Source organism: Typopeltis vanoorti, chromosome 21 (genome assembly GCF_054136105.1).
Source record: "Typopeltis vanoorti isolate ZY-2024b chromosome 21, IOZ_Tvanoo_1.0, whole genome shotgun sequence".
In the NCBI taxonomy this organism is placed as follows: Eukaryota; Metazoa; Arthropoda; class Arachnida; order Uropygi; family Thelyphonidae; genus Typopeltis; species Typopeltis vanoorti.
In genome coordinates this window covers 83328120-83354178 of record NC_143569.1, presented here as the reverse complement: position 1 = coordinate 83354178, position 26059 = coordinate 83328120, and the positions used below count along the sequence as shown (strand labels likewise).

The window sequence follows — 26059 nt, the reverse complement described above, 5'->3', positions numbered from 1 at the left end:
GGCAAGATCCATGAAATCCTGCTGCTAAATATTATTGGTTACTTTTCAAGCAATTGATTTGAAATTTCATTTCACTCTTCTGCAGTTATCACTTATCGAAATAAAAAAAAAAAATTCAGTTACTCTCTGATAGTCTGCATAGCTTTGGACCTCCCCCCTCCCCTCTCTCTCTCTCTCTCTCACACACACACACACACACACACACACACACACACACACACACACACACACACACACACACACACACACACACACACACACTCATAGCATGTGTAGATGGGTAATATTTTATTTTGAATACATAAGTGTCTTTGGTTTAGCAGTTCTGTAGAACATTTCCAGTATTGAGACCACATGTTTTTAGACATAATAAGTTTAATACAAATAATAAAGTATACATAATCCTACAAGTTGTTGGACTTACATTGTCAGAGGTTCTAGCAAAGTTATACAAAAAATACTAGAAATAATTAATTACTTATAGTAGATGTTATATCAGAACTTCACAAATGGTACATACAAAAAAAAAGTAACCAGTATAAAATGTTACATTAATTACTCTATATGCATTGGAACAATGCTTATTGTTGATATCACATTCTGTAGCATGGTACTTGTCATATTGTCGGTCTGCAGTAGTTAGATCAAGGAAGCCTCTGAAATGGTATGGATCCTCACATAATGTACAGGTAGTTCTCACTTTATGAATTCCTGCTTTTACGAATTTTTATCCTTATGAATTTTTTGGATTGGAATTTTTATTTTAAATTGTGCGCAGCGAAGCCGATTAGTGGCATGTACAGTGAATTACGCTGTATGTAATGATCAGTTAGAACGAGCTGCAGTCACTCACGAGCCTTGGCGATGCAAGTGTGTTATTCATAGTTTTCTTCAATTACACCCGATTTTTTATTTTGTTTTCTTTTTAACTATAACTCTTTCACTTTTCCAACAATATTAATAGGAGTGATTGATAAAGATGGAAAATTTTATTTCAAAGAGTTTTGGAAAAGATTCAACACAGTTCAGGTAATGCAGAGCACCTGGCATAAACTTTGACTTCAATTTAATGATAATTTCAAAGGCTTTGAAGACTCAACAAAGATTGTGAATTCTGAAACTCAAGTGATCTTAGGTATGGCTACCAGTTGCAAATGTAAGTATCGGAAGGTGATGTTAATGAGCTGCGTCAATCTCACACTATGGAACTCTCACCAAATGATCTCCTTGAATTAGAGGAACAAGAAAAAAAACGAAGAAGAAAAAGACAAAGGAGATAATGAATATGAAGCTCCAACTTGGTTTTTCACTTTAAAAGGCCTAGAAGAAGCATTTAAACTTGTTGAAAAAGCTCAAACAATCCTTGAATCACAAGATTTAGACTTTGAATGATTTAGTAAATTTTTCTGCAAAATGAATAATGCTTCTGCTTGCTATTGAGCTATTTTAAATGAAAAAAAGTGAAAGTCAATGAAGCAGATGACACTCAAGGCCTTCTTTGAAAAAAAAAGTTGCACTGAAGCTTCGTAATATATCTCCTACTACCTTGACAGTTACCGATTCACTCAGTGATATAGAAATGAGCTAATTTATTTTTCAAAGAATCTTTTTTAATTGAACATTTTTCTTATGTTATTTTTTAAATACATAACTCTTTGGCCAGTCAAGTCTTTTCTTATCATTTAATATTCATTTAATTTTTATATATTCCTTCTTATGAATGTAACTCTTGCTTATAACATTATTTCTAAGGCAAATACACTCCTGCTTTATGAACGGTCGCCAGGAACCAATTAATTTGTAAAGGCAGGAACTACCTGTAAGTCTGCTTTCATTAAAAATCTAACTGCTGTGGACCAGGAATACTACATGTACCATGCCACTGAACATGAAGGCAACAATTAGCATTATTCTAACGCATATAGAGTAAACAATTGAAAATTATTTTTACACTGTGGAGTTCTGATAACATCAACCACATGTAATTAATTGCTTCTAGTCTTTTTTGTGATGATGTAAGTCTGACAACTTACGAAACTTGTAGGGTTATAATTTTTTTTTTTTTATTAAACTTTTTGTATGTGTAAAAACATGAGATCTCAATACTGGAATTGTTCTACAGAGTATTTTATTTTGTCGATCCTGTCACCTTCATGACAGTGTCGCTTATCTTCTTTTTTTTTAAAATATCTGTGTTGACTGTTGGATTACTTAATGAAAAATTATGATCGTTAATAGTTTCTCCCTTGTATCTTTAAGTTGAGAATTTCCAATCTTTATTTACTTTTTTTTTCTTTTCTTTTATTTTTTTTTAGATATCGTCATACATGGATTAGGGTAGAAAGAAACAGAGAACAACATACTTTAGACATACAGATGGGTGTTCCTTGGGAAACTGTAACACTTACTACTGTAGGTAGAGACAAATCTTTATACTTCAGTATCTTAGATGAAGGTATGTTATAAACAAGCTTCATTTTATTTTTACTAAAGATTTTTTTTTTTTCACAGAATTGTGTAAGTTACTTTTTGTAATATTATCTACGAAGTTCATTGTGAGATAGCTGTTTGCACTCATGGCCCAAGTAGTTTCCTTTATTGCCTTCAGATTTTTAAATAGAAAAGAAAGGAACAAAAGCTTAATAAAAGTTGGAATTGTTATTTGTACATTGCATAATATTTTAATAGCTGCCAATAATTGAGTAATTCTTCCTGAACACTTACATATCGAAACTCCATACTCAAGAGATTGCTATTATAATTAAAACAAAAAGAGAAATGTCATCAATATTTGAGAGGGTGTCACATGATAAGTTAGTTTTTAATTTGCAATAAATGGGTTTGGACATCTGGTTGGTGGATTTGAATAAGCTGGAAAGATGGGAAAATAAATGGGGATATCAGTTTGATGCAATTAAATATAAGGTTTTGAAATCTGGGATCCACAGATAGGATGTTTCATTCTCACTTCGTGGAGTTATACTGGAAGAAGTGGAGGAAGCATGGGATCTTGAGTTGATTGTAGATAGGAATTTAAAGTTCAGAGGACATATTGAAAGTTGTGAAGACTTCTTAGAGAATTACTGCAATATCGAGGAAGACATTGACCATGAGAGATAAAGGGTGGTGATCTCATTGTATAAAGCTTTGATCTGAGCACAGAAATCTAGATGTGATCACTGGGGTTTGAAGGGGGAGATGAAGTAACCTTGGAGAGGGTGCAGAGGCAGATAACAAAAATGATCAGGATTGTACAAAGTTGATTATGAGGATAAGACAGAGATCATGCAAACTGCAGTTTGGTGGATAGAAGATAAAGGGAGGATGTTAGTAAGTATCAAATTATGGCACTTTGGCATGATATGATATCCAACAGCATATTATATTGGTGGGGATTATGCTTGGAGTAACTGATGAGGAGAGAGATATCTTAGAGTTATGGTGGATAGAAAGTTGAAGTTCAAAGGTCACATAGCAAAAATTGCAAATACAATTCATGGGATAATTATGAGAATGAAATGAACAGGATGTAGAAGTCATTTTGCTGCTCTTATAAGGCATTGATACAACTGCACCTGAACTACTGTGTGAAGATTTGGTTTCCTGGGTTCCAAAGGGATAAAAGAAGCTGTGGAAAGGCAAAGAATAGTTACAAAGATAATGTCGAGATTATGGAATGAGAGTATATGGACTGCAGACACTGGTAGACAGAAGAAAGAAGGGTGATATGATAGAGATCTATAAACTTTTGAGAGGGGGAAAGTGGGGAGAAGACAAGGGGACATCTGTGGAAGTTAAGTTTGTGGGGGAGAGCTATATTTTTCTATCATAGAACCATGAGTGAGTGGAACAGTTTGCCTGAGTGCATCTAGTGTGAATGAGTTTAAGAGAAAGTATGACAGCTGGTGTGGGTAATCTATGGTTTCCTTGATGAGTCCTTGACTCTCTTGAGATCTAATAATAATAATATGATTGAAACATTTAAGCTTTTGAAGGGTTATTATCAAATTAATGCTGGGAAGATTTTGCATATGGTAGAGCGAGGTGAAGGAACAAGGGGCCATCCCTGGAATTTGTAAAAGAATAAGAAGTAAGTTTTTTGCATGAAGAGTGGTAGGAGCATGGAATGCATTTCCTGAGGAAGTGGTGAAAATGCAAATGGTGAATGAGTTAAAGGAGTGGTATGACAGACTTTGTATTGACTAGCATTGACCTCCCACGATGAGGTGCGACTCCATGGACGTCAAGAAAATAATAATAATACTATAAGACAACCCCATTTCAGATACTTAGAACTTATCAATTTAATAAATATGTCATCACGCCCACCATCTGGAGAATTTCGTTTTATCCTTAAAAAAGTAATCATGCATGTCCTTCATTCCTTTTATTAGTGTAGTTAAGATCACTTTGTAAGGTCTGTTTTGACACTTAACTGGCTAGCTTCAGAATGGTTACACCAGATCAATACTGGGAGACATAATTGTTTCCCCCTTTTACCAACTTTTTAATGTCTCTTAAACCTTGTTCCTAGTTCTTTTTGTTCAATAATTTTTCATTATTAAAATTATTCCTGTCAGTTTTTATTTCTTTCTTGTACACTGTCTGTTGTTCATTGTATTTATTCAGCTTCCTTTGTGTATCTTTAATGTTATTTTCCAGCTGAGTAATTTACAAACAATGGGCTTTTGTTTTGTTGTAAAATTAGATGCAGTAGGATTTTTTCCTCATTTAGCATTGACTTTTACAGAGATCAGAACTCGTAAACAAGTTAAACAATTTTTGTATTAACATTGTAAATATTATAAAATATTAAATATCTCTCTCTCTCTTCTTCTTCTTCTGAAGGTAACTTTTACTTTTAGCCTTGTCTGGCAAAGCCATATCATATCCATAGTTTTCTTAGCTTTCAAAGAACTTTGCTGAATGTTTTATCCACTTCACCTTATTAACCATCAACTTTGTACAAATCAAATCTATATACTACCCATAGAATGTTTTTCCTCATTTTTGACATGGTGCACCAAAAATCTCTTTAAAAATTCTTGATGCTGTCAAAATGAGGACATTTCAGCTAATTTATGAGTCTCTTTGATGTGGGAACACGTCTTACTCCAAGTGATATTTTTATAGATGAAGTGTTTTTGCATTATCTTTACTGTAGGTACTTCTGTGGGTACTGTTCTGCTGAACTGGCATCCATTGTTTTACACTTTCCACTAAGCCCAAAATAGCTAAAACAACATTTTCACAATAACCATTCACTGTCCAATTGCAAAATCCGTTGACCTACTCACCTCCTTCTCTTTCATTCCATCTATCCCTGTGCTTCTGTGGAAAAGCTATCTTCATCAGGCATTTCCCATAGACTGCAATCATTATACATTAGGTTTCTTGCTTTTAATCCTTACCCATACATGGCACTAATGTCAGACATTCATTTTTTTTCTGCAGACATGAATTTGGTTATTTAAAGGTTGGATAGAGCCTCTATAGCTCAGTCAATATAGATGAAGCCCTTTAGTTGGAAAGACTTGGGTTTGATTCCTATCCATGATGTGAGGAACCTTTATCTGATCTCTTTTGACTAAAGGTGAGTTAATAGGTTTCATACAGAAGTGGAGGGTTTTGTATAACATTAAAAATTTGCCTGTTCTGAGGGATTTTTCGTCCCTCAGAACAGGCAAACCGGCCCCGTGAACACCCAGATCTACAGCATAAGATACTATGCAGTAGAAGAATGAAGAGCTGGCTGCATTAATTCGGCATTAACCCCTAAATAGGAGGCTCTACCCATCCTAAGGGATGGATGAGAAGGGAAAGAGAAGGTTGGATAATTGAAAGCTTTCATTGTTATGTGGAAACATTGAAGAAGGTCCTGACTAAGGCAATATTACTCTGGAATGTTGGCTATGGAGAGAGAGAGAGAGAGAGGGAGGGAGGGAGGTTAATGGAATATAAATTACAGAGTTTAGTGGATAGAAGAAAAGAGCTGATACAATAGAGATGTTTAAGTTAGTGAGGAGGATTTTATCATATTAATACAGATGGGATCATAAAAAGTAGAAGGTGAGAGGAGATGAACCAGAAGCCATCCCTCGAAGTTGTTTAAGAGTATAGTGAAGAAGGATGCAAGGAGTGGATTTTGTACATAATTGTGAGATCACTATAATATAATAAAATATCCATTTGTTATTTTATAATCAAATAGACAAAGTAGTGCAATATGAAGGAAGCTCCTTCTGCTGAAGGTTGCGTTTAGTTAGTTCTCAATCACTTTCCAAACATTAAAGTTTCAAAAGACAAACATTGTTTCTTTATTGGTCTATAAACTAACAGTGGATGTTTATTATCCTTTCCTTTAATAATAATTTTAATTGCTAAACTAGTTTGTTATATTGATAACAGGGACAGTTTCTCCAGAATTTACTTCTCATAAAAACAGCTTTGCAGTATAATTCCATTCTGCAGGTGTTTCACAGTGTTTAAATAAGAATTAAAAAAATAAAATAAATTCAACGCTTTGCTTTTGTTAGCTAGAAGACTTGCATTGAAAAAACAGGAAGGAAGAACCATAATGTATACTGCTCTAGGTTCTGAATGGAGACAATTTGGACATCCACGAAAGAGAAGACCTATTTCATCTGTAATACTGGATAGAGGAATTGCAGACAAAATCCTTTTAGATATAAAAGAATTTATTAGTATTCCTCAGTGGTATACAAACAGAGGTAATCATTTTTTGTTTTCTTTCATTTTTCTAATTTATAAATTTGTTTGGTAGTTTGGATTTAGAGGTTCCGATTCCTTTTGTTATTGTAATATTTTTGCCTTTGCACTGTTCTAGGCATTCCATACCGAAGAGGGTATCTCTTATATGGACCACCTGGCTGTGGAAAAAGTAGTTTCATGTGAGTTGTTAAGGTATAATAGGGAGATTTTTATTAAATAAAGTCACTTTTAAAAAAACACTTAGCTAGAATAGCAACATGTTTTCGACTCTCTTTTCATATCTGCTTCTTTTAACGTGAGCTTTGACTTTATTTGACTTTTAAGACTAGAAAATGTACATTACATTATTCAGGCTTTTAGAAAATCTGCTGATTTTATATCATATTTTATTATCAGATAAGTAAACTGTTAATGTTTGAAAGCATATTTAAATAGAGGTATCTGGAAATATTCATGTGAAAATTTAACAAAAAGAAAAAAAAAAAGTAGAATATATATGCAACAATATACAGTATGTATACTGTATATTGTTGCAGGCACATACAGGCACATACTGTATACAGTATGTGCCTGTTAAATAATCAGATAGAACTTGTATAAAAATAAAGAGCAACTACAGGAAGATGAATCACTTATTTATTCTGAGTATAATCTCTCCTTAACTCAATATATTGTTTACATTGTTCATACAAATAAAAAAAACTGCTGGTAAGTATCTGAAGATATGATTTTGAGCTATTAAACAGTTATTAACTGTTAACCATTTGGCCCTCTAGAACAGTTCCATGAATAGCACTGTTTTGACTTGAGACGTCTGCAGTCAAATCTTTTGCTACCTTGGAGATGTCAGTGATGGACATTACACACTTTGATGTTTGATTTCTGGGTCATATTAGCAGCACTGATTCATCACCAGTCACAAACACCAGTCTTATCTCTAAAATTTACAATCTTGATCATCCATTTCAGTGAATTATTCACAGCAAGCAAGCAACACAACATCCTCTCTGCTGAGTAGTCAAAGAGTGTGATACGAATCACAAACAAATCTTTCTCTTCCCTAAATTTTCCAGCAAAATTTTATGGAGTGCTTCCTTTCTGATATTTAATTTCTCAGTCATCTGAGCAGTGATTATTTGATAATCACTTGATGAGCTCACAAACATTTTCCACACTTTTATAAGGCTGAACTGAGACAGCCTTCCTGGTCATGGATTATCTTCGGTTGAATATTTACTATCTCAAAATCATGTGCACTACTTTAAAATATATGCATGTGATAAGCAGTCATCATTGTACAGCATTTTAAGATCATTAAATGTTTCTGAGATGGATTTGCACAATTTAAAATGAAATTTTATCACTGCTTGATGTTTTTCAAATTTTTGACGCAAAACATTAACACCATCTCATTCAGAAAGTGTCTGTACAAGAACTACTGAGACTATCATAATGCACATGTGCTTGTTGGAAGGAGCATACATTCTTGCAGTTAAAATGATATACTATTTTGTCCAATTCTATATACAGTATACCTGTTAAAAAAAATCTGTCTTGTTATTTAACAGGCACACTGTATTGTGCAATGCAAACTGCAATATTGAATATATTTAACTGCAATATTAAATATGTTTATCAGATACTGGATAAAACTTCATATTTATATAAACTAAGCTAATGCAAAACTTAGTTGCTTAGCAGGTTGATCCAATTTTTCCACTAGTTGCCTTGGTATATAGTGATAATTAAACGACACAATTCCTGGATTGGGATTATACAGTCAGCTCTTTATAGAAACTTGTAGGGGTCAACAAAATATACCTACTATAACAAAATATACCTTTGACCCCTAAAGGTATATTTTGTTATAGTATTTTACAACTTTTTTTTAGTGGATGGTTTGCTATAATGAATTTTCTTTTAAATAGAATTGGTGATATAGGGTTTTTGGCTGAGACTAAATTTTTGCTGTAATGGATGTTTTCAGTAGTGAGAGCTGACTGTTTCTTTTATTATTATTATAAAAAAGCATGTCATTTGCTAATTTTTACAGTATCATTTCAAACTTAATTAGCTGTTAAATAATTGATAATATTAATTAGTAGAATGTTAAAAAATGTTGCTGTTTATTTAAATGTTATTGGCTTAGCAATTAAATTTTACAATAATATGATCTTTTAAACTAACATCATTTTCATGATGGTAATACTATTATTTTTGACCACATGAACTATAGGAGAGAATAAATGACTACTATTTAGGTTATTTAGTGTTAACAGTTTTTAGCATTCAAAGAACAAAAAACAAGTGTTCCTACTATTTTTATACATCTTTTACCCTCATGAAGCCAGCAGCCACAGTTGGTGAAACTAGTTGGTATAACTTTGTTTTAAAATAAATTTGATCAAAAAATAACCCAAATAGTAGTCATTTATTCTCTCCTAACATCATTTTCCTAAATGATATTGCAAAAAATATACTATAAAGCAGTATGATTTCTTTCACTCCATAGATATTAACTGAGTTTGGGTAAGCTAGCAATTTTTACTGAAGACATCTTCAAATCAGTTATAAATAAATAAACCACAGACTCAACATTTAATGTTGCTTTTATTTCAACTAAAATAAAGCTTCTTAGTTTAGTCTATAAATCAGAATTGCACTGAATATCTGTTATAATGACTTCTTCCTCTCTTCTTAAAGTTTTTATGTCCAATTTCTAAGCACTTTTTTAAATCACTGAAATTGAAAACAATGTTGGAAATATCTTGTAAATTTCTAGATTTTTCTTATCTTTGGAGTAACATGGTGAGAGGCGAATTTCATCTCCCAGTGTGAGACCACCATCCTGCTTATTGGTATAATAAATTTAGTTTAATCCTTTATCCAAGTGTAAGCAAACAGTTTGTTCCTGAGGTATCTTCAGGACTGAGGCAACTCATAGTAAAGGTGGACCAAGCTCTCATCACTCCTTGTCTTAGTATCTCACATAATGCAAAGCACATCTCCTTGCAGACATGAATAATGCTGTGCATTAAGGGAAGGGCCACTACCCAGACTGGTTTCGACCTTTATTAAAGTCTCTTCAGTGGGAGCAAGACCCAAAAGTGGTGACTAAGGCAGAAGCAATGGACTTCCAACATCTTTCTCTAAATCCAGAGTAATTTAATAATAAGGTGGCACACCTTTTGGCAACTCATATAAGTAAATATGACCTCTCCATTGCTTCTGCCTTAGTATCACCACTTTTGGGTATGGCTCCCACTGATGAGACCTCAATAAAGGTCGAAACCGGCCTGCTTATTGGAGGCCTGAAGTGACTTGAAACAGTTCCATGTTTGGTCTCTAGAGCAGGGTTTCTGGACTATGTAAAATTAAATAAAAAATTACAAAAATATATATAAAATTAATAAAAGTGGGAAAAAAATCCTTAGCCCACCCATGGTACAAATGTACTGTAGGTTTATTAATAACCTTTAAACTTTTTTTTAATGTGAAAATGACATTAAAAAAAAACACATAGCTTTCTTATATGAAGATTTCTCTTATCTTAATTTTTTGGAAACTGTTGTCAACTATGGATGATGACTTGCATATACTACTGATATCCTGCTGACTCTTGGATTCACATATGAGTTTACTTCTGGAGTCTACAGTTAGGATTTTATTTTTTTAAAGAATTTTTTTTCTTTCTTTTCTCAGAAGGCAGCTACAACTTTGTTTAACAAAAAACCTGTTTCTTTGTCTCACTTACTGTATCACTGTACTCTTCCAAAAGTTTTTTCCAAATTATAATTCTTTGGCACTATTTTATCTTGTGAGCTTCTAAAAGCAGTTCAAGCCTTAATTTTAACTTGAAGCTTTCGATTAGATGAAGCCTTTAGCTTAATGTGTTCTGTTATATATATTGTTCCAAATAGTTCAATAGTATACTGTTCCAAAAAGTTATATTTCTCAATTATAATCCTTTGGCAGTAACCCTTTTAACTCATGATCCTCTAAAAGCAAAGCAATTTAAGCAATAATTGTAACTTGAAGCTTTCTAGATAAAATCTTTTGCCTAGTGTATTATGATTGTATCAGTTTTATAAATTAACTGTGAGGCTTCTCAAAACAACATTCTTGTTCTGTACACAGTAGTAAAATGTTCAGCCCCTTTTACCAAATTATTATATTCTCTGTTTCAACAGCAACAGTCACATGAGATAGTCTTACCGTTTAGATGCTGGGAAATGTACAGCACTATTCACTATGTATCAGAATATTTGGAAGATGGACACCCTAGTTTTGACAGATTTAAACTATGAAGGCAAACACAGTAACTCACAAATAAGTGAAATGTTACCACTCATAATGCAATATAATCAAGATTGTCTTTCTGGAGCATTATTCACAGGTAAGTTTTAATTATCACCTAAATTGAAACTTTGTAATCATAAAGTTTTTTTGATCCACATGGAAAGGAGCATGTTAATAGGCACAGTAACCAGCTTCTGTTCAATGAAGTATCAATAAAATGTAACTACCAAATGACTTTAATTTCAATTATGAACACTAAAGAAAATAATTATTATTTGAAGCTAATTTTTATTGTAAATATTCATACAAAAATTCAAATTCTTACAAAAAACCACTTATACAAAATGTTTGTCTTTTTGTTGGAAAGATCTGGGTTCAAAGCTCATTAAGAATGTAAAAAACATTTATAAGAGCTCTTCAGCTGAAGGTGAGGAACTAATTTCATATGGATGTGACAAAATTTTCCCCCTTATTTGAAGTAAGTGAAGGAGAAATCTTACTTCTTCCCCCCTCCCCTTGTAAAACAAACAGTCCAAAGAACATACAGTTAACAGACAAAACTATGGAGATAATATAAACCATTCCATTGCAGCACAAGTTGGTTCACAAGAAGCCAGCATAGCAATAGCAAGATATCGTTCTTAACATATTAGACTAAGCCTAATGTATTAAGAGAGATGTTGTCTGTTTTTTTATATAAGTATTTAAGAGAAAAAAAGGATTCAATAATTATTGTGAAAGAGGAAAAGAAATGACCACACATTAAGGTTGAAGTACATCTGATATCTCGCTGGTTATTTATTTGAATTGTAAGAAATTTTAAGATTTGCTTCATTTTGAGAGATTTTTTTTGGGATTACTTATATGTCAAAGCTATATAACTGGGATGAGACCGCTACATGGCTAATGAAGAATGCGTAGAACTGACTGTGATTTCTGATCCACTGCCTATTCATCTTTCTGTGGTGCTACCTGTTATTAGGTGTTCATATAAATGCTGAAGTGTGGGTGCCCTGACAATTTGGAAAGTCAGAGAATCAGAGCAAGTAGTGAAAAGTTAGCTGCTCGAACAACATAAACAGAACCAAAAATGACACCATCAGCCTTAAGAAGCATCAGTAGAAAAGAAGAAATCAGTAAAAAATGAAGATAGCATAAATACTACAGAACTATTATGTCGCATAATTGATGTCATTGAGACTAAATATTTTTCTAAATAATAACTACAAGATGATTTGATTTTTGGCATTAGCAATCAGAGAAAGGAGGAGTAGTTATAGTATTACCAATACGAAACATGAAGCTAAACTTCTTGAACAGAAGTCAATTTCAAGTAATGTAATATGGACAGATTTCAAAATGGGAAAGTGGACCACGAGACTTATTTGTGCATAGGGTCCCACAGAAGGCTCTAATAAGGAAGAACTAATTTTTTTGAATCATCAGAAATAGGACAGTTGTCAAAGAAAACAGCAGAGTAGAAAATGTCTTGGGAAAATTTGGATAAAAAAGACAATACTAATAATAATAGTAAATATCTGCTAAATTTCTTTTGGGATGTTTACTGGTCATTACTGATAACAAAAGTGTTCATAAGTTCACATATGAACTGATACTGATAAAAAAAGTGTTCATTACTGATAAAAAAAGTGTTCATAAGTTCATAGAAAATACTCGCGAAACAAAAAAAAAAACAAAACAAAAAAAAGCTTATTAATTATTTAAATTAAGGAGATATTAAATTCCACATTATTTCAAAGCCGAATAAGAAATTCACAATTAGGAATCAAAGAGTTTCATGCCGATTATAGCAAACTATAAAAGTTTCGGTGGACTGTAGCGTAAGCTAAAGCACATAGTTCAACACTAGGGCAACTCATTGCAAAGGTGGGTAAAGTTCTGATCACTATTCTTAGTATTACCCATAATGTAAAACACATCTCCTAGGAGATGTTTGATGTTATACATTATGGTGGAAGGTCACTACCCAGACTGGTTTCGATCTTTATTGAGGTCTCATCAGTGAGTAGGTAGACCAGATAATACCATATGAGACCTCAATAAAGGTCGAAACCGGTCTGGGTAGTGACCTTCCACCATAATGTATAACATCAAACATCTCCTAGGAGATGTGTTTTACATTATGGGTAATACTAAGAATAGTGATCAGAACTTTACCCACCTTTGCAATGAGTTGCCCTAGTGTTGAACTATGTGCTTTAGCTTATGCTACAGTCCACCGAAACTTTTATAGTTTGCTATATTCGGCATGAAACTCTTTGATTCCTATTTTTGAGTTTCTTATTCGGCTTTGAAATAATGTGAGATTTAATATCCCCTTAATTTAAATAATGTTACATTGCCAAAGTGAAGCCTATTGGCTCTTTATTTAAGTAATTTATTAATTATGTTTTTGTTGATACTGATGCCTTCAGAATGGGCCAAGACACAAGGACAAACTAAATATCCCATTTGAAATGAAAATGTAATTTTTAATATGAATCCCACCTATAAAAGGTTTGTAACCTTATAGTATATTAATGCAATGGAGGCTGAGGGCTTGATAATACTGAAACTCTTCTTTAGAGAGAACCAACATGGAATGTTTTTAAACCATTTTAGGCCTTCAATAAGTGGGGTAATCTAATCTCACACGGGCATTCATCTGCCATGTTTGACTTTCACATGTTATAACCAGAAGTATACAACTGTCAAATAATTTTCTCTACAGGCAGGTTGGGATGTTTCTTTTTGGCTGCTTCACAGTGTTTTCCAAAGGCTACCTAACTAAGTTGAATTCTATATATAGTTTCTTAGCACTGTGGAGCTTCACAGCCTCAGTCTACTGCTATCTGTTGTCCTAGATAAACGTAGGAGTTACTATATCTATTTCTCAGTATTCCATTGTACTGGCTTTTTGACTATATATTTATTATACATTGTCTTGTCCTTTATGTGCACAGAGAGAACATAATTAGTATTATTATGACATGCTCCCTCCATAGAGTCTGAGAACTTGTTGCAAGCATCTGCTTTTGCTACATAGAATTATGCCGCTACTATCTGCACTATTAAATTTGTGGTCCACATTATACCATCTATTGCCCATTACATAGTATTTTTGTTAATTGCATGTGTTTTCTGGCTGATTTGCCTGTTTGTGGTATGGGAAAAAAAAAAAAATTCATTTCCAGGAGAAGAAAAGCTGCTACTTCTGTATGAGATTAGCTAACTCACCTTGAATTAAAAAAGCCTATATAAAGCTGAACAAAAATTATGAAATGATTTTGATTCTGAAACATTCTGCTATTATGAAGAAACAAAGAAAAGGAATATGATCATAAATATAAACAAAACTAAAACAATGATCATATCTAGAAACCAACAAAAACACATAATAAAAATAGAGAATCACCAACTGGAGCAAGTCCACTCCTTTAAATACTTGGGATCATATATACAAGAAGATGGTAGACTAGACACAGAAATTAACAACAGGATAAGAGGGAGAACAAAGCTATTCTATGCAATGAAAGGCCCACTCCTAGATAAGAAAGAAGTCACCCAAAATACCAAAATGGCAGTGTACCGTTTAGTGTTTCTACCAACATTAACATACAGTTGTGAGTCTTGGTGTTTAACAACAGGAAACACAAATAAACTACAAACAACAAATGAAATATCTCAGGAAAGTGACACAAAAAACAAGACTAGACCGAATAAGAAATCAAACCATAAGAGACAGCCTTCAAGTTGCACCTCTGAATCAATTCATTGACACAAGCCCAAATGAGATGGTTTGGACATCTCAATCGAATGGAAGAAGGAAGAATAGCAAAAACTGTATACGAAAGCCAGAAAATAGGAAAAAGAAACATAGGCAGACCCAGGAAAGGTTGGCAAAAGGAAATTAAAGAAAAATTGGAAAAGAAGGGAATTAACTGGAAAGAAGCAAAACAACAAACCTTGGACAGGACGGCATGGAAATCTCTTTGGCAAAATCTCGACGCTTAAAAGCATAAGAGATCATAGACGAAGAAGAAGAAGAAGAACATTCTGCCATATTCATGAATATGACAGAATGTTTCAGAGGTTATTAAGAAAAAATAAGTTTAAAATTGTAAGAAAGAGTACAACAACAAAAAAAAGATCATAAAGTTGATATATGAAGGAGGGTAATTATTATGGGAGATTTCAACTATTGAAAGTCGCATTGAATGGAGTGAGGAGAGGACACATGGGAGGAAAGGAATTGGATTTTATGCAGTTATTAAGGGATAACTATCTGCAACAGCATGTAATGGAAAATACTAGGGGTCAGAGAGTGCTTGACCTAGTAATTACATCTGAGGATTTGGCTGTAACAAATATGACCACATTGCCACCAATTGGTGAGAGTGATCATAGGGTCTTGACTTGGGAGGTGGCTAAAGGTGTGGAATTTTCAATTAAGACAGGGTACATGTGGAATTATCGGGCTGGTAAGTATGACAAGCTTAGGAGTTTGATTGGTTCAGTGGCATGGCATGTACAACTGCAAGGGCTAGAAGTTGATAGTGCATGGGAGGCAGTTAAGAAGTGTTTGCATGAAGCAATGGCTGACTGTAACCTAGAGTCCGAATAAAAATCAAGTAGGGTTTAAATGGATGAATAACACCATTAAGCTTGAGCTGCAAAAAGAGAAACAACTATGGAGGGAATTTAAGGAGAAAGGTGACCGGCAGGCACATGAACGGTATAAAGCGTAGGCCAGAATGGTAACGAGTGTAGTAAGAAAAGCAAAAAAAGGATTACGAAAGAACATTGGCCATGCAGGCTAAAGAGAATCTTAAACAGTTTTTTCGATATGTTGCAAGTAAAAGGAAAAATGTATATGGCAGAATGATTTTAAAGAATGCCGATGGTAGGGAGATAACTGAATCAGTTGATATAGTTGAGTTACTGAGTGAGCACTTTGCAAGAATATATCATCCAGGTGGTGACATTGCAGGAACGAATGAACCAGTAGATTATATGGGAATTGTGGTGAATAAAGTGGAGGTGAGTAGTCTATTGCATAACCTCAATGTCAATACATCTGTGGGATTGGATGGTATACCAGCTCGTGTCGTAAGAGAAGCAGCTAAAGAATTGTCAGTACCATTCACCATTTTGTTTAATTTGAGTCTCGGGTCTGGGTTAGTCCCGAGGGGGTGGAAAGTGGGGAAAATAGTTCCACTGTGTAAAGGTGGTTCCAAGACTGCTGTTGTAAATTACCGACCGATTAGCATATCAGGAATCATTGTCAAGGTCTTAGAGAAATTAGTCAAGAAAAGAATACAGGATTGGATAGATGAAAATGGGATATTGTATGGGGGACAACATGGTTTTGTGAAGGGTAGATCATGCCTCAGTAACTTGCTCATGTTTTATAACACACTGATGGCTGAACTGGATATGGGTAATGGGTTTACAGTGATACTACTGGATCTTGCCAAGGCCTTTGACAGGATACCACATGGAACCCTAATCAGTAAACTGGAGCAGATGGGATGGATATAGGGTTGGTGAGATGGATAGGAGGGTGGTTGAAGGAGAGATACCAGAGAGTGGTTTATTCAGGAGTGGAGTCTAAAAGATGGCTTGTGACTAGTGGTGTGCCGCAGGGCTCAGTTCTTGGACCACTGCTTTTCAATTTGTTCATCAATGATATAGGAAAGGATCTGAGAGGAAGTGTTCACGTGTTTGCTGATGATGCAAAGTTGGGTAGAGCAATTGTGAGTGCATAGCATGTCAAAATTTTACAGGATGATTTGGATAGTTTGGAGGACTGGGCTAGGAAAAATGGATGTCAGTTTAATGTGGCAAAGTGTAAGGTTATGCACTTTGGGGTGAAAAGAATAGCAGCAGTATATCACATTGGTGGGACCGTACTCCAGGAGATTGATGAGACCAGGGATTTGGGAGTGTTGGTGGATAGGGAATTGAAGTTTAGGGGGCACTTTGCATAAGTGACTAAATCAGCTCATCAAATCACTTGGCTTCTGAAAAATACTTTAACATGCAGAGACAAACAAGTTGTTGTTCCTCTGTATCGAGCCTTGATAAGACCCCATCTGGACTACTGTGCCTAGTTATGGGCACCAGGGTTTCTTTGTGATGGGAAGGAAGTGGAGAGGGTCCAGAGACGAGTGACCAAGATGATAACAGGTCTGTGGAATGAACCTTATGAGAATAGGTTGAAGATTTGTGGGTTGCAGAAATTGGTCGATAGGCGAAGGAGGGGTGATATGATTGAGACATTCAAATTACTGAAGGGTTTCTATAAGATTGATCCAGAAGATATTTTTGAAAATAGGACTGGTGGTGGGAGGACTAGTGGCCATGCATGGAAGCTGGGCAAGAGTGTGGTTGACAAGGGTGTTAGAGCTAGGTTTTTTACTTGGAGAGTGGTGAATGAGTGGAATAAGCTTCCAGAGTCTGTTGTAGTGCTACGACTGTGAATGAGTTCATAGTCATTCACAAGGCAAGGTATGATAGATACTGTATGAATGTCAAATAGCTGTTCTTGACATGATGTTAGGGCCTCCCTCGATGAGTCTATCGACTCCTTGGAGTTGCCCGGAATAATAATAATAATAATAATAATGAAAACTGAAGATCAGTATTTGAGGTACAAAAAACTGTCAGAAACCTAAAATGTAAAAAGGCAGGTTGAGTAAATGATATTTAACTGAAATGTGAAATATGGTGGTATGAAAGTTGTTCAGTGGCATAATTTAGTAGGCTCTCCAAAAGGCTGAAGGTTAAGTATGGTCGAGGCTTAAAAAATGTGCTTGTCTGCTCGTCCATGATGGAAAAAAAAAAAAAAAAACTGGAAGAGGAGTTTCAGCTCAGTTGTGGGTTTATTTATGTAATGGCAATTCTGTTTCATGTTGTCAGTAGTTTTTTTGTATACAGTTGACCCTTGAACAACAAGGGTTTGAACTCTGTGAATCCACTTATATGCAGATTTTTTTTTTTTTTTTTCAATAAATATATTGGAAAATTTTTTGGAGATTTGCGACAATTTGAAAAAACTCACAGATGAACAGCATAGCTTAGAAATATCGAAAAAATTAAAATATACCATGAATGCATAAAACACATGTAGCTACTAGTCTATTTTATCATTTACTACCATAACATATACACAAATCTATCATAAAAAGTTAAAATTTATCAAACTCACGCACACACACACAAATACTTACAGACCATACATGGTGTCATTCACAGTCCAGAAAATGTAAACAAATGTAAAGATGCAATATTAAATAACTGGATAAAATTAACTGTTATTAATTAATTAATTACCATAAGTTAAAAATTTTATAACCATTCATTCATTAGTGTATAGGCTAGGCTACCATAATGCAATCATATTGCTGCTGCTTCATTATCAGTGCATGAATTGGTACCTTTAAATAAATACGAATTTCTTTTTTGCATTTCTTTTTCATTTTTGATGTCTAGTGCTAGTAATACGCATAACATGTACAGTGTTTTGTCATATAAGATGACAATATTGATGTAGGTACTGACAAAAAGATGATTCATCTTTAAACAGATGACGTAAACTTATGGTATTGAAAATTACAGTACAATACTGTAAACATAAACTACTCATATATGGTACTAATGTACTATAGGTTGATCAACCAACCTATAGTACATTATTTTTTGTACTATAGGTTGCCATTGGTGTTGCCATCTATGATTTTCTTAATAATATTTTGTTTTCTCTAGCTCGTATTATATATTGTATTCTTACTTTATTGTAAGGATACAGTATATAATACGAGGGTGATCTGAAAAGTTCTTGGCCTGAACCATAGATGGCAATACTGTTGGCAAGATTTTTTTTTTTCTAAGTTGGTACATCTGTCATAGGCATCCATGTGAAATTGCAAGTCATTCTATCAAGTAGTTTGTTTTATACAGTTATCTGAAGCAAAAGTGTTGTCTTTATCCCTTAAAATGGATAAAATTGTGTATCGTGTGGTTATAAAATTCTTTGTAAAAGAAAGTTTAATGCCAAAAGAAATTCATTCGAGGTTTCACAAAAGTTTATGGGCACTCTTTTCCTTCGTGTTTGACAATTAAGAAATGGGCTGCCGAGTTTAAATGTGGCTATACCAGCCTTGAAGATGATCCACATGAAGGATGTCCAAAAAGTGTAACAACACACCAGAAATCATTGATGAAGTGCACGATATGGTATTGGATGACCGGTGAGTCAAATTGCGTGAAACTGCTGAGACTATAGACATTTCAAAAGAACGTGTAGGATATATTTTGCTTGAAGAATTGCAAATGAAAAAGCTTTATGCAAGATGGGTGCCGCACTGCTCACAGCAGATCAAAAATGCACTCGCATGAAAATCTCTGAACAGTGCTTGGATCGTTTTATTATTTTCATTTTAGCTTTAGAGAGCACTCAGGTAACCATTAATTGCAACATGACAAACCTAAAATAGGTGCACAGCAGATGGTAATAATTAGCACATTTTTTACCCATTGATGGATTATGTAGAATTAGAAACTTAACAGTGGATATTATATAATTTGGAAAGTTAAAGAAGAATTATTACAGATTTATTTTATTTTTATTTTCTCCAAAAATATATATATATATATATTTTTTTTTAATCAGTTCTAACCTAAATGTTTTTCAGTTGTTTTTGGAGTCACTACTGTGTCATATTACATCACTGGCCGTGTCCACCAATGTTTCGCACCCACTCAGAATTCAGATACCCACTAAGTAGGGGTTTTATTTTATTGAGTTTTTATATTACTGAATGCTTTTATGTTTGTTTCATGGAAAGGGAAGAAATTGTGCTTTTTTTTTCTATAAAAGTGATTCAAGACATGTGTTAGAAGTAAAGATGGATGTGTGATAATGATCATGTATCATTAATAAAAAAATAATAATAACATTTATTTCAACATTGGTAGTTATAGAGGGTAAAAAATTAGCATTAACAAAAGCTTATAAAATTGGATCAGATCTGGATCAAACATGCAACTATTGATATATTAGGCAACTATAGTAGAGTACATCCAGGCCGACATCTCACCAGTGAGAGTTATTTACCTGATTCTTGTGCTAGCAAAAATTTTTTCAAGCCCTGAGTACAGCTCTCATTGTATAAAACAGTATGTGAATTATGGAGTAATTTCCTTAATGAGAATTCCAGGAAAAAAACAAGTAAACATACTTGAAAAAAAGGACTAAGAAAAATAGTTGAAGGGAAAATTGAATAAGAGCAAGCTGGGTTAAGTCAAATAACGATTGCCAAGACCATATTTTCACCTTGTGACAGTTGAAACATCATTGGAATATAGTCTAGTTGAATTTGTTGATTTAAAAAAAAAAAGTTTCATTTAAAAAACAAACAAGCAGCATGATGTAAACCATATATAAATCATTGTAAATCATATTTAGAACTGAAAAAGGACTACATTAGTTTGATAAGTCTGGTGTAAGTCAGGGTTATAGCTGTTGTTATTCATAATCATCATTAAAGAAAATGGCATTAAACCTGACATTCAAATAGGATATATTAAACTTAATATTTTGAAATAACTCTACTACAAGTCATCTTTATCCAGATTAAAATGAAATAATTGCTGTCATAAATTTGGTATGCAAATCAGTTAACAACTATGAAAATAGGCAAGAAAACTGAAAATATCAGCTACATAGCTGGTGTCAATTACACCATAAATATCACTTTGGAATAAGTAGCTATAATTTCTACTCTCAAATTTTGTCATTTTCAAAAGCATTTTTCTCTCTCAAAATCTCCACAAAAAAAAAAAAAAAAAAAATCCCTCAACACCAAAATGGTGTCAAGGTGTTTTGGTGTTAAGGGAATCCTGAATACCTTGCTGAAATTCTTAATCAACAGCATTAACAAAAACCAAAGTTAAATTTCACTACAACAAACTTCAAACTTGTATGGACCAGAGAAGTAGTTTTTTTTTTAAATAGTTTTTTTATAGTGAATTTTCTTTTGAATAGCATTGGGCCTATAGGACTTTATTCAGCAGTTTCCAGAGTTTGTTATAATGTTCACTAGAGAGAGATGATTAAATGCAGGCTCTTGGGCAGAGTTTGTGTCTTTTAAGTAATATATCCAAGGCAGCTTATATGTCGAAGGATCTGTGTTTTCATATGCTCTACTCACATTTGAAACATTTTAGTTTCAAATGTAAACATCATTTGTTTACTTGACTATAACATAATAATGAGTATTTATAATTCTTTTATTTAATTATAGAAATATATATTGTTTAAAACTTGACCACCTCAGAAATATATCTATATTTTCTAACCTGCTCTGGTTATTAAAAGTGTACTCCTACTTTCATAAAAACGTAATACATATTAAGAATTTGTTAACTATATGCTTGTTTTTTCAGGTCAGTATAGACCCTCTTCAGTAAAATTAGGTAGAAACCCAATGATAAAAATCAGCTGGTGTTTTGTATTTTATTTTGGAAGTTCCAAATCACCTCTTAATTTTGCTGTAATTTGGAGTAGAGATCATATTATGTACTACAATAATAAGATGAATAAGTACAGTCCCTGAGCAAGGGATTGTATTATAATAGTGTACTGAGGCAACTCAAGGCAATCTAGACTGGTAGAGCAATTTCTTGAAGTGATTAAAAGAGACGGATAATGGGAAATGAATGTTAAAAAAGAGAGTACAAATTATCTACTTATTTTATTTAATTATTATTATTATTGAATAATTGATAACTTCTTTTGACAGTTTTTTAAAGGAACAGTGAGTTTTTAAAGTTTATTTCTAAGTGTGTTAAAAATATTTTATTTTTATATTTTATTTATTTTTTACTCATTCAGAAATTATTTTTTTGAGAGGAGACCTCCGCATAGCCTTTAAAGGAATGCAGAGAACCGACCAGGGCTTCTGACCTAATGTCCAATCCTCACCTTCTCGTGGTGCACCCATGTTGGGTATCTACCTAGATACTGAACAAACGAGGATGGGCTGCCAATTTGGGATTTAGCTGACCAAATTGTATTCTTATTGGCTTAAACCAATATAGAAAATGATGGTACAACATGAAAAAATTTCATGCTGGCTGGGGCATTGCCCAGTTAAACAAGGCCCCCCCCCCCTATTGTTTTCAGCAGGGAACCAGGGCAAACAGCGAAAAGTCAACTACTGGAACAAATCTGAAAACATACCCCAACTCAACATCACCAGAGCTAAAGATCGGTACTATCAGCATAAAAAGCCTGAATGGCAAAGAAATAGAGCTAGCTGAAGAATTAGATAAGTACCAGATCGACATAATAGGGGTGACAGAAACAAAAAAGACAAAAACTGGTGAGATCTTTCTGAGCAATAAATACAAAATGTATATTCAGGAAATGACAATCAAGTAAAAGAAGGAGTAGCCATAGTATTCAACACAAAATATGAGGCTAATCTTCTTGAATGGTAGGCAGTCTCAAGTAGAGTGATGTGGGCAAATATGAGAATGGGGAACTGGACAATGGGACTTATTTGTGCCTATGGTCCCACAGAAGGTTCTACTAAGGTAGAAGTGGAGGAATTTTTTGATGCTTTAGAAAAAGCAACCGACACAATGAAAAAGGATAGAAAAATCAGAACTTTATGTTGAACACAGGAAGTTAAAGAGGCAGTGAAGGAAAAGAAGAAAGCATATCAAAAGTTCCTGGCAAATAAGTCAGCTTTTGCTCTTAGAGAATACAGAGACAAATGTAAGAAAGCTAAACACTGTGTAAAACTAGCTAAACAAAAGTCATGGGAGGACTTTGGCAAGAACATAGAAAATAAATATCAAGAAGGTGATAAGATATTCTGGAGGTTGTTGAAGAAGCTTAGAAATGGAGGAAAGAGTGCTATAAAAGGAGTTAGAGATGATAAAGGTGATATGAAAACGGGAGAAAAAGAAATCCTTGAAGTATGGAGTAATTACTTTGAAAAATTGCTAAATGAAACAAGCAGTGATAGCACAGTGGCAAAAAACACTCAACAGGCATACAGTCAGGAATACATATCCATACTTGAAGTAGAAAAAGCCATCAGAGGCTTGAAATATGGAAAGGCAGCAGGAATAGATGATATTCGACCAGAAATGTTGAAGCATGGTGGTATAAAAGTCTTACAGTGGCTGCACTGCATAGTTCAGAGAGTGGACAGAGGGATGAATTCCCATTGATTGGAGTAGAGCTCTCATAGTATTCATATATAAAAAGGGAAATAAAACTGAATGTGAGAATTACAGAGGTATTTCCCTACTGAGTGTTCTTGGCAAGATCTATGCAAGTATACTTGAGAAATGGTTGAGAAGAATTGTGGAAGAAAAGCTTGTTGAAGAACAAGCTGGATGCAGGCCAAATAGAGGCTGTCAGGATCAGATCTTCACTTTACGACAAATAGTTGAGAAAGCATGGGAATATAACAAAGATCTGTATTTAAGTTTTGTCGATCTGGAAAAGGCATATGACAAGGTGCCAAGAAAGAAGCTATTCAATATGCTACAGTTTTATGGTGCCAATGGGGCATTATATCAAGCAATACTTAGTCTTTATTTGAGTTGTAAGTCAGCAGTTAGAATTGAAGGAAGTACAGGAAGATGGTTTAATGTTAAATCAGGTGTGAGACAAGGATGTACATTATCCTCTCTGTTATTCATTATCTATATGGATCACATTATGAAGGAAAGTGGTATTAAACATGATATCAGAATTGGAGATGTTAATGTCAGCTCTTTGCATTATGTGGACGATGTTATACTTCTAAATAAATCCACTACAAGTTTTCAAGATTCCCTGACTAAATTGAATATGTAATGGATATGGTATGAAGGTCAGCATTAAAAAGACAAAGACAATGAAAATAGGTAGAATTGTTGAAAATGTCAACTGTGTTGTGAATGGGGAACCTGTGGAACAAGTAAAACATATCAGCTACTTAGGCACGATTATTACTGAAGATGGTAAATTAAATATGGAAATAGACAACAGAATCAACAAAGCTGGTATGGTAGGCAGTCAATTGAATAAATTCATATGGAATAAGAGAGAAATTAGTCGGAATGTCTTGTATACAACTAAATTAGCTGTATACAAGACAGTGTTCAAACCAGTTTTAACCTATGGATCTGAGAGCTGGGTCAGAAATAAAACGCTTGACCAAAGACTAGAGACTGCAGATATGAGAGTCCTGAGAAAGATTAGAGGCGTGAACAGATGGCATCAATGGCAATATCATATTAAAAACGAGGATATTAGGAATGAACTTGACATTGTCAGCATCCAGGAATGCGTTAGCAGGCTAATCTTAGGTGATATGGTCACTTAAAAAGAATGGGCAAGGAAAGATTAGCAAAACAAGTGTTCTCTGCCAGGTTGGCAGGAAAACGACCCAGAGGAAGACCACGATATAGGTGGATTGATACGATACAAAGTGCCTTAGATGATAGAAATATAAGATCTGATTATGTTGGAGTCTTGACAAGTAACAGACTGATTTGGAGGAAAATTGTAGATAGGAAGTTAGTAATGATAATAATGATAGAGACAAGGTTGAGTGTTTATCTTTAGATGAAGGAAAATGGGTGGATAATTTGTTAATAGGTGTATAAGTGGCTGTTAAATCATATTTCTTCAGAATTCTTGAAATCTAAAGATAAACACTCAACCTTGTCTCTACCTGGCGTGTATCAAGTTCCTTGTAATTGTAATCTTTCCTACTTTGGACCAACTGGACGTTCTATAGAAAAAAGAATTCAAGTGTATCAGTCATCAATTCAACACAACAAACCTGAGAAATCTGGATTAGCTCAGCATGGATTAGAAACAAGCCACAACATCCTTTGGTCCAAGACTCTCCTCCTACACAGATGTCGCTACAAATTTGAACGTTTATTTAAAGAAAGTGTGGAGGCCTTTCCTCAATGTCCTAACTTGAATTGTAATGACTGTATATCTATATTAAAAATTTGGGAAAGTTTAATCAGGATAACACATTAATTTTTTTTTTTTTTTGTAAATTTCTTATATTAGTCTAATGTTATTTAAGATTATTATATGAATTTCTGAATTAATATCTTTAATTATGACTTTAAAAATGTTTACTCTTCTAATACTTAGTGATATGACATCATGCATCTTGTTCTATGTGTGAATGATTAATTGTTTGTATTCCACTTTGTTTTTTAAAACTATTCCTATGTAGCCACTGAAGATGGTCTGTGATATTCAGACCGAAATATTTGGCAAATTAAACATTATTCTTATGCAAACGTGTATATATTTCTAATCATTATGTCACAAGTATCGTTAAAAAATCAAAAAATCTTAATTCTATGTGAAAAATTTGTTACAGAGGAACTTAATGTGCAAACTATTATTTACATATGCTTGGGTATGGTGCCCCTTAAAATAATAATATGATGCCTTGTATATGCTATTGATAGCAATAAAAAATATTGCCCATAGTACTGTAATAGGATATATTATTTTATAATTCTTCCTTCCTCCATGTATATCTTTTTTTTTTCTTCTCCCGTGTCGATATTCATCTTGTACAGTACAGCACTTGCTGGAGAACTTCAGTATGGTATTTGTGTGCTAAATCTAAGTGAAAGGGGATTATCTGATGACCGCTTAAACCATTTGATGAGTGTAGCTCCACAGCAGAGTATTATTCTACTAGAAGATGTGGATGCAGCTTTTGTCAGCAGAGAAGACACAGCAAATCGTATGTATAATTCCACAATAAACATTAAGTGTAAGAAATTAAAGCATTCGTAATACTGGTATAACAAAAAGTTTTTCTATTCTGATACACGCAATATGCCACTTGTTGTATGTGCACGTGCACACACACATATATAAACATGTACCCTGCTTTATAATGATCTGCTCACATGATGCTTTTCAATTATAACAAATGCCTATTTATATACAATGTCACATTCTCTCATACAGTGATTT

The 26059-nt window shown here is 33.7% G+C and overlaps 1 protein-coding gene across 1 annotated transcript in view; it reads left to right on the top strand.

Annotated features, from left to right (window-relative positions):
• Positions 1–26059, top strand: part of Bcs1 (mitochondrial chaperone BCS1) — a 71972-nt gene that overhangs the window by 24473 nt on the left and 21440 nt on the right. Inside the window, exons 3-6 of the mRNA XM_090410906.1 lie at positions 2316–2455; positions 6537–6731; positions 6848–6911; positions 25654–25823. Coding sequence (XP_090267032.1) covers positions 2316–2455; positions 6537–6731; positions 6848–6911; positions 25654–25823 — 569 coding nt within the window. The remainder of the gene's footprint in view (positions 1–2315; positions 2456–6536; positions 6732–6847; positions 6912–25653; positions 25824–26059) is intronic.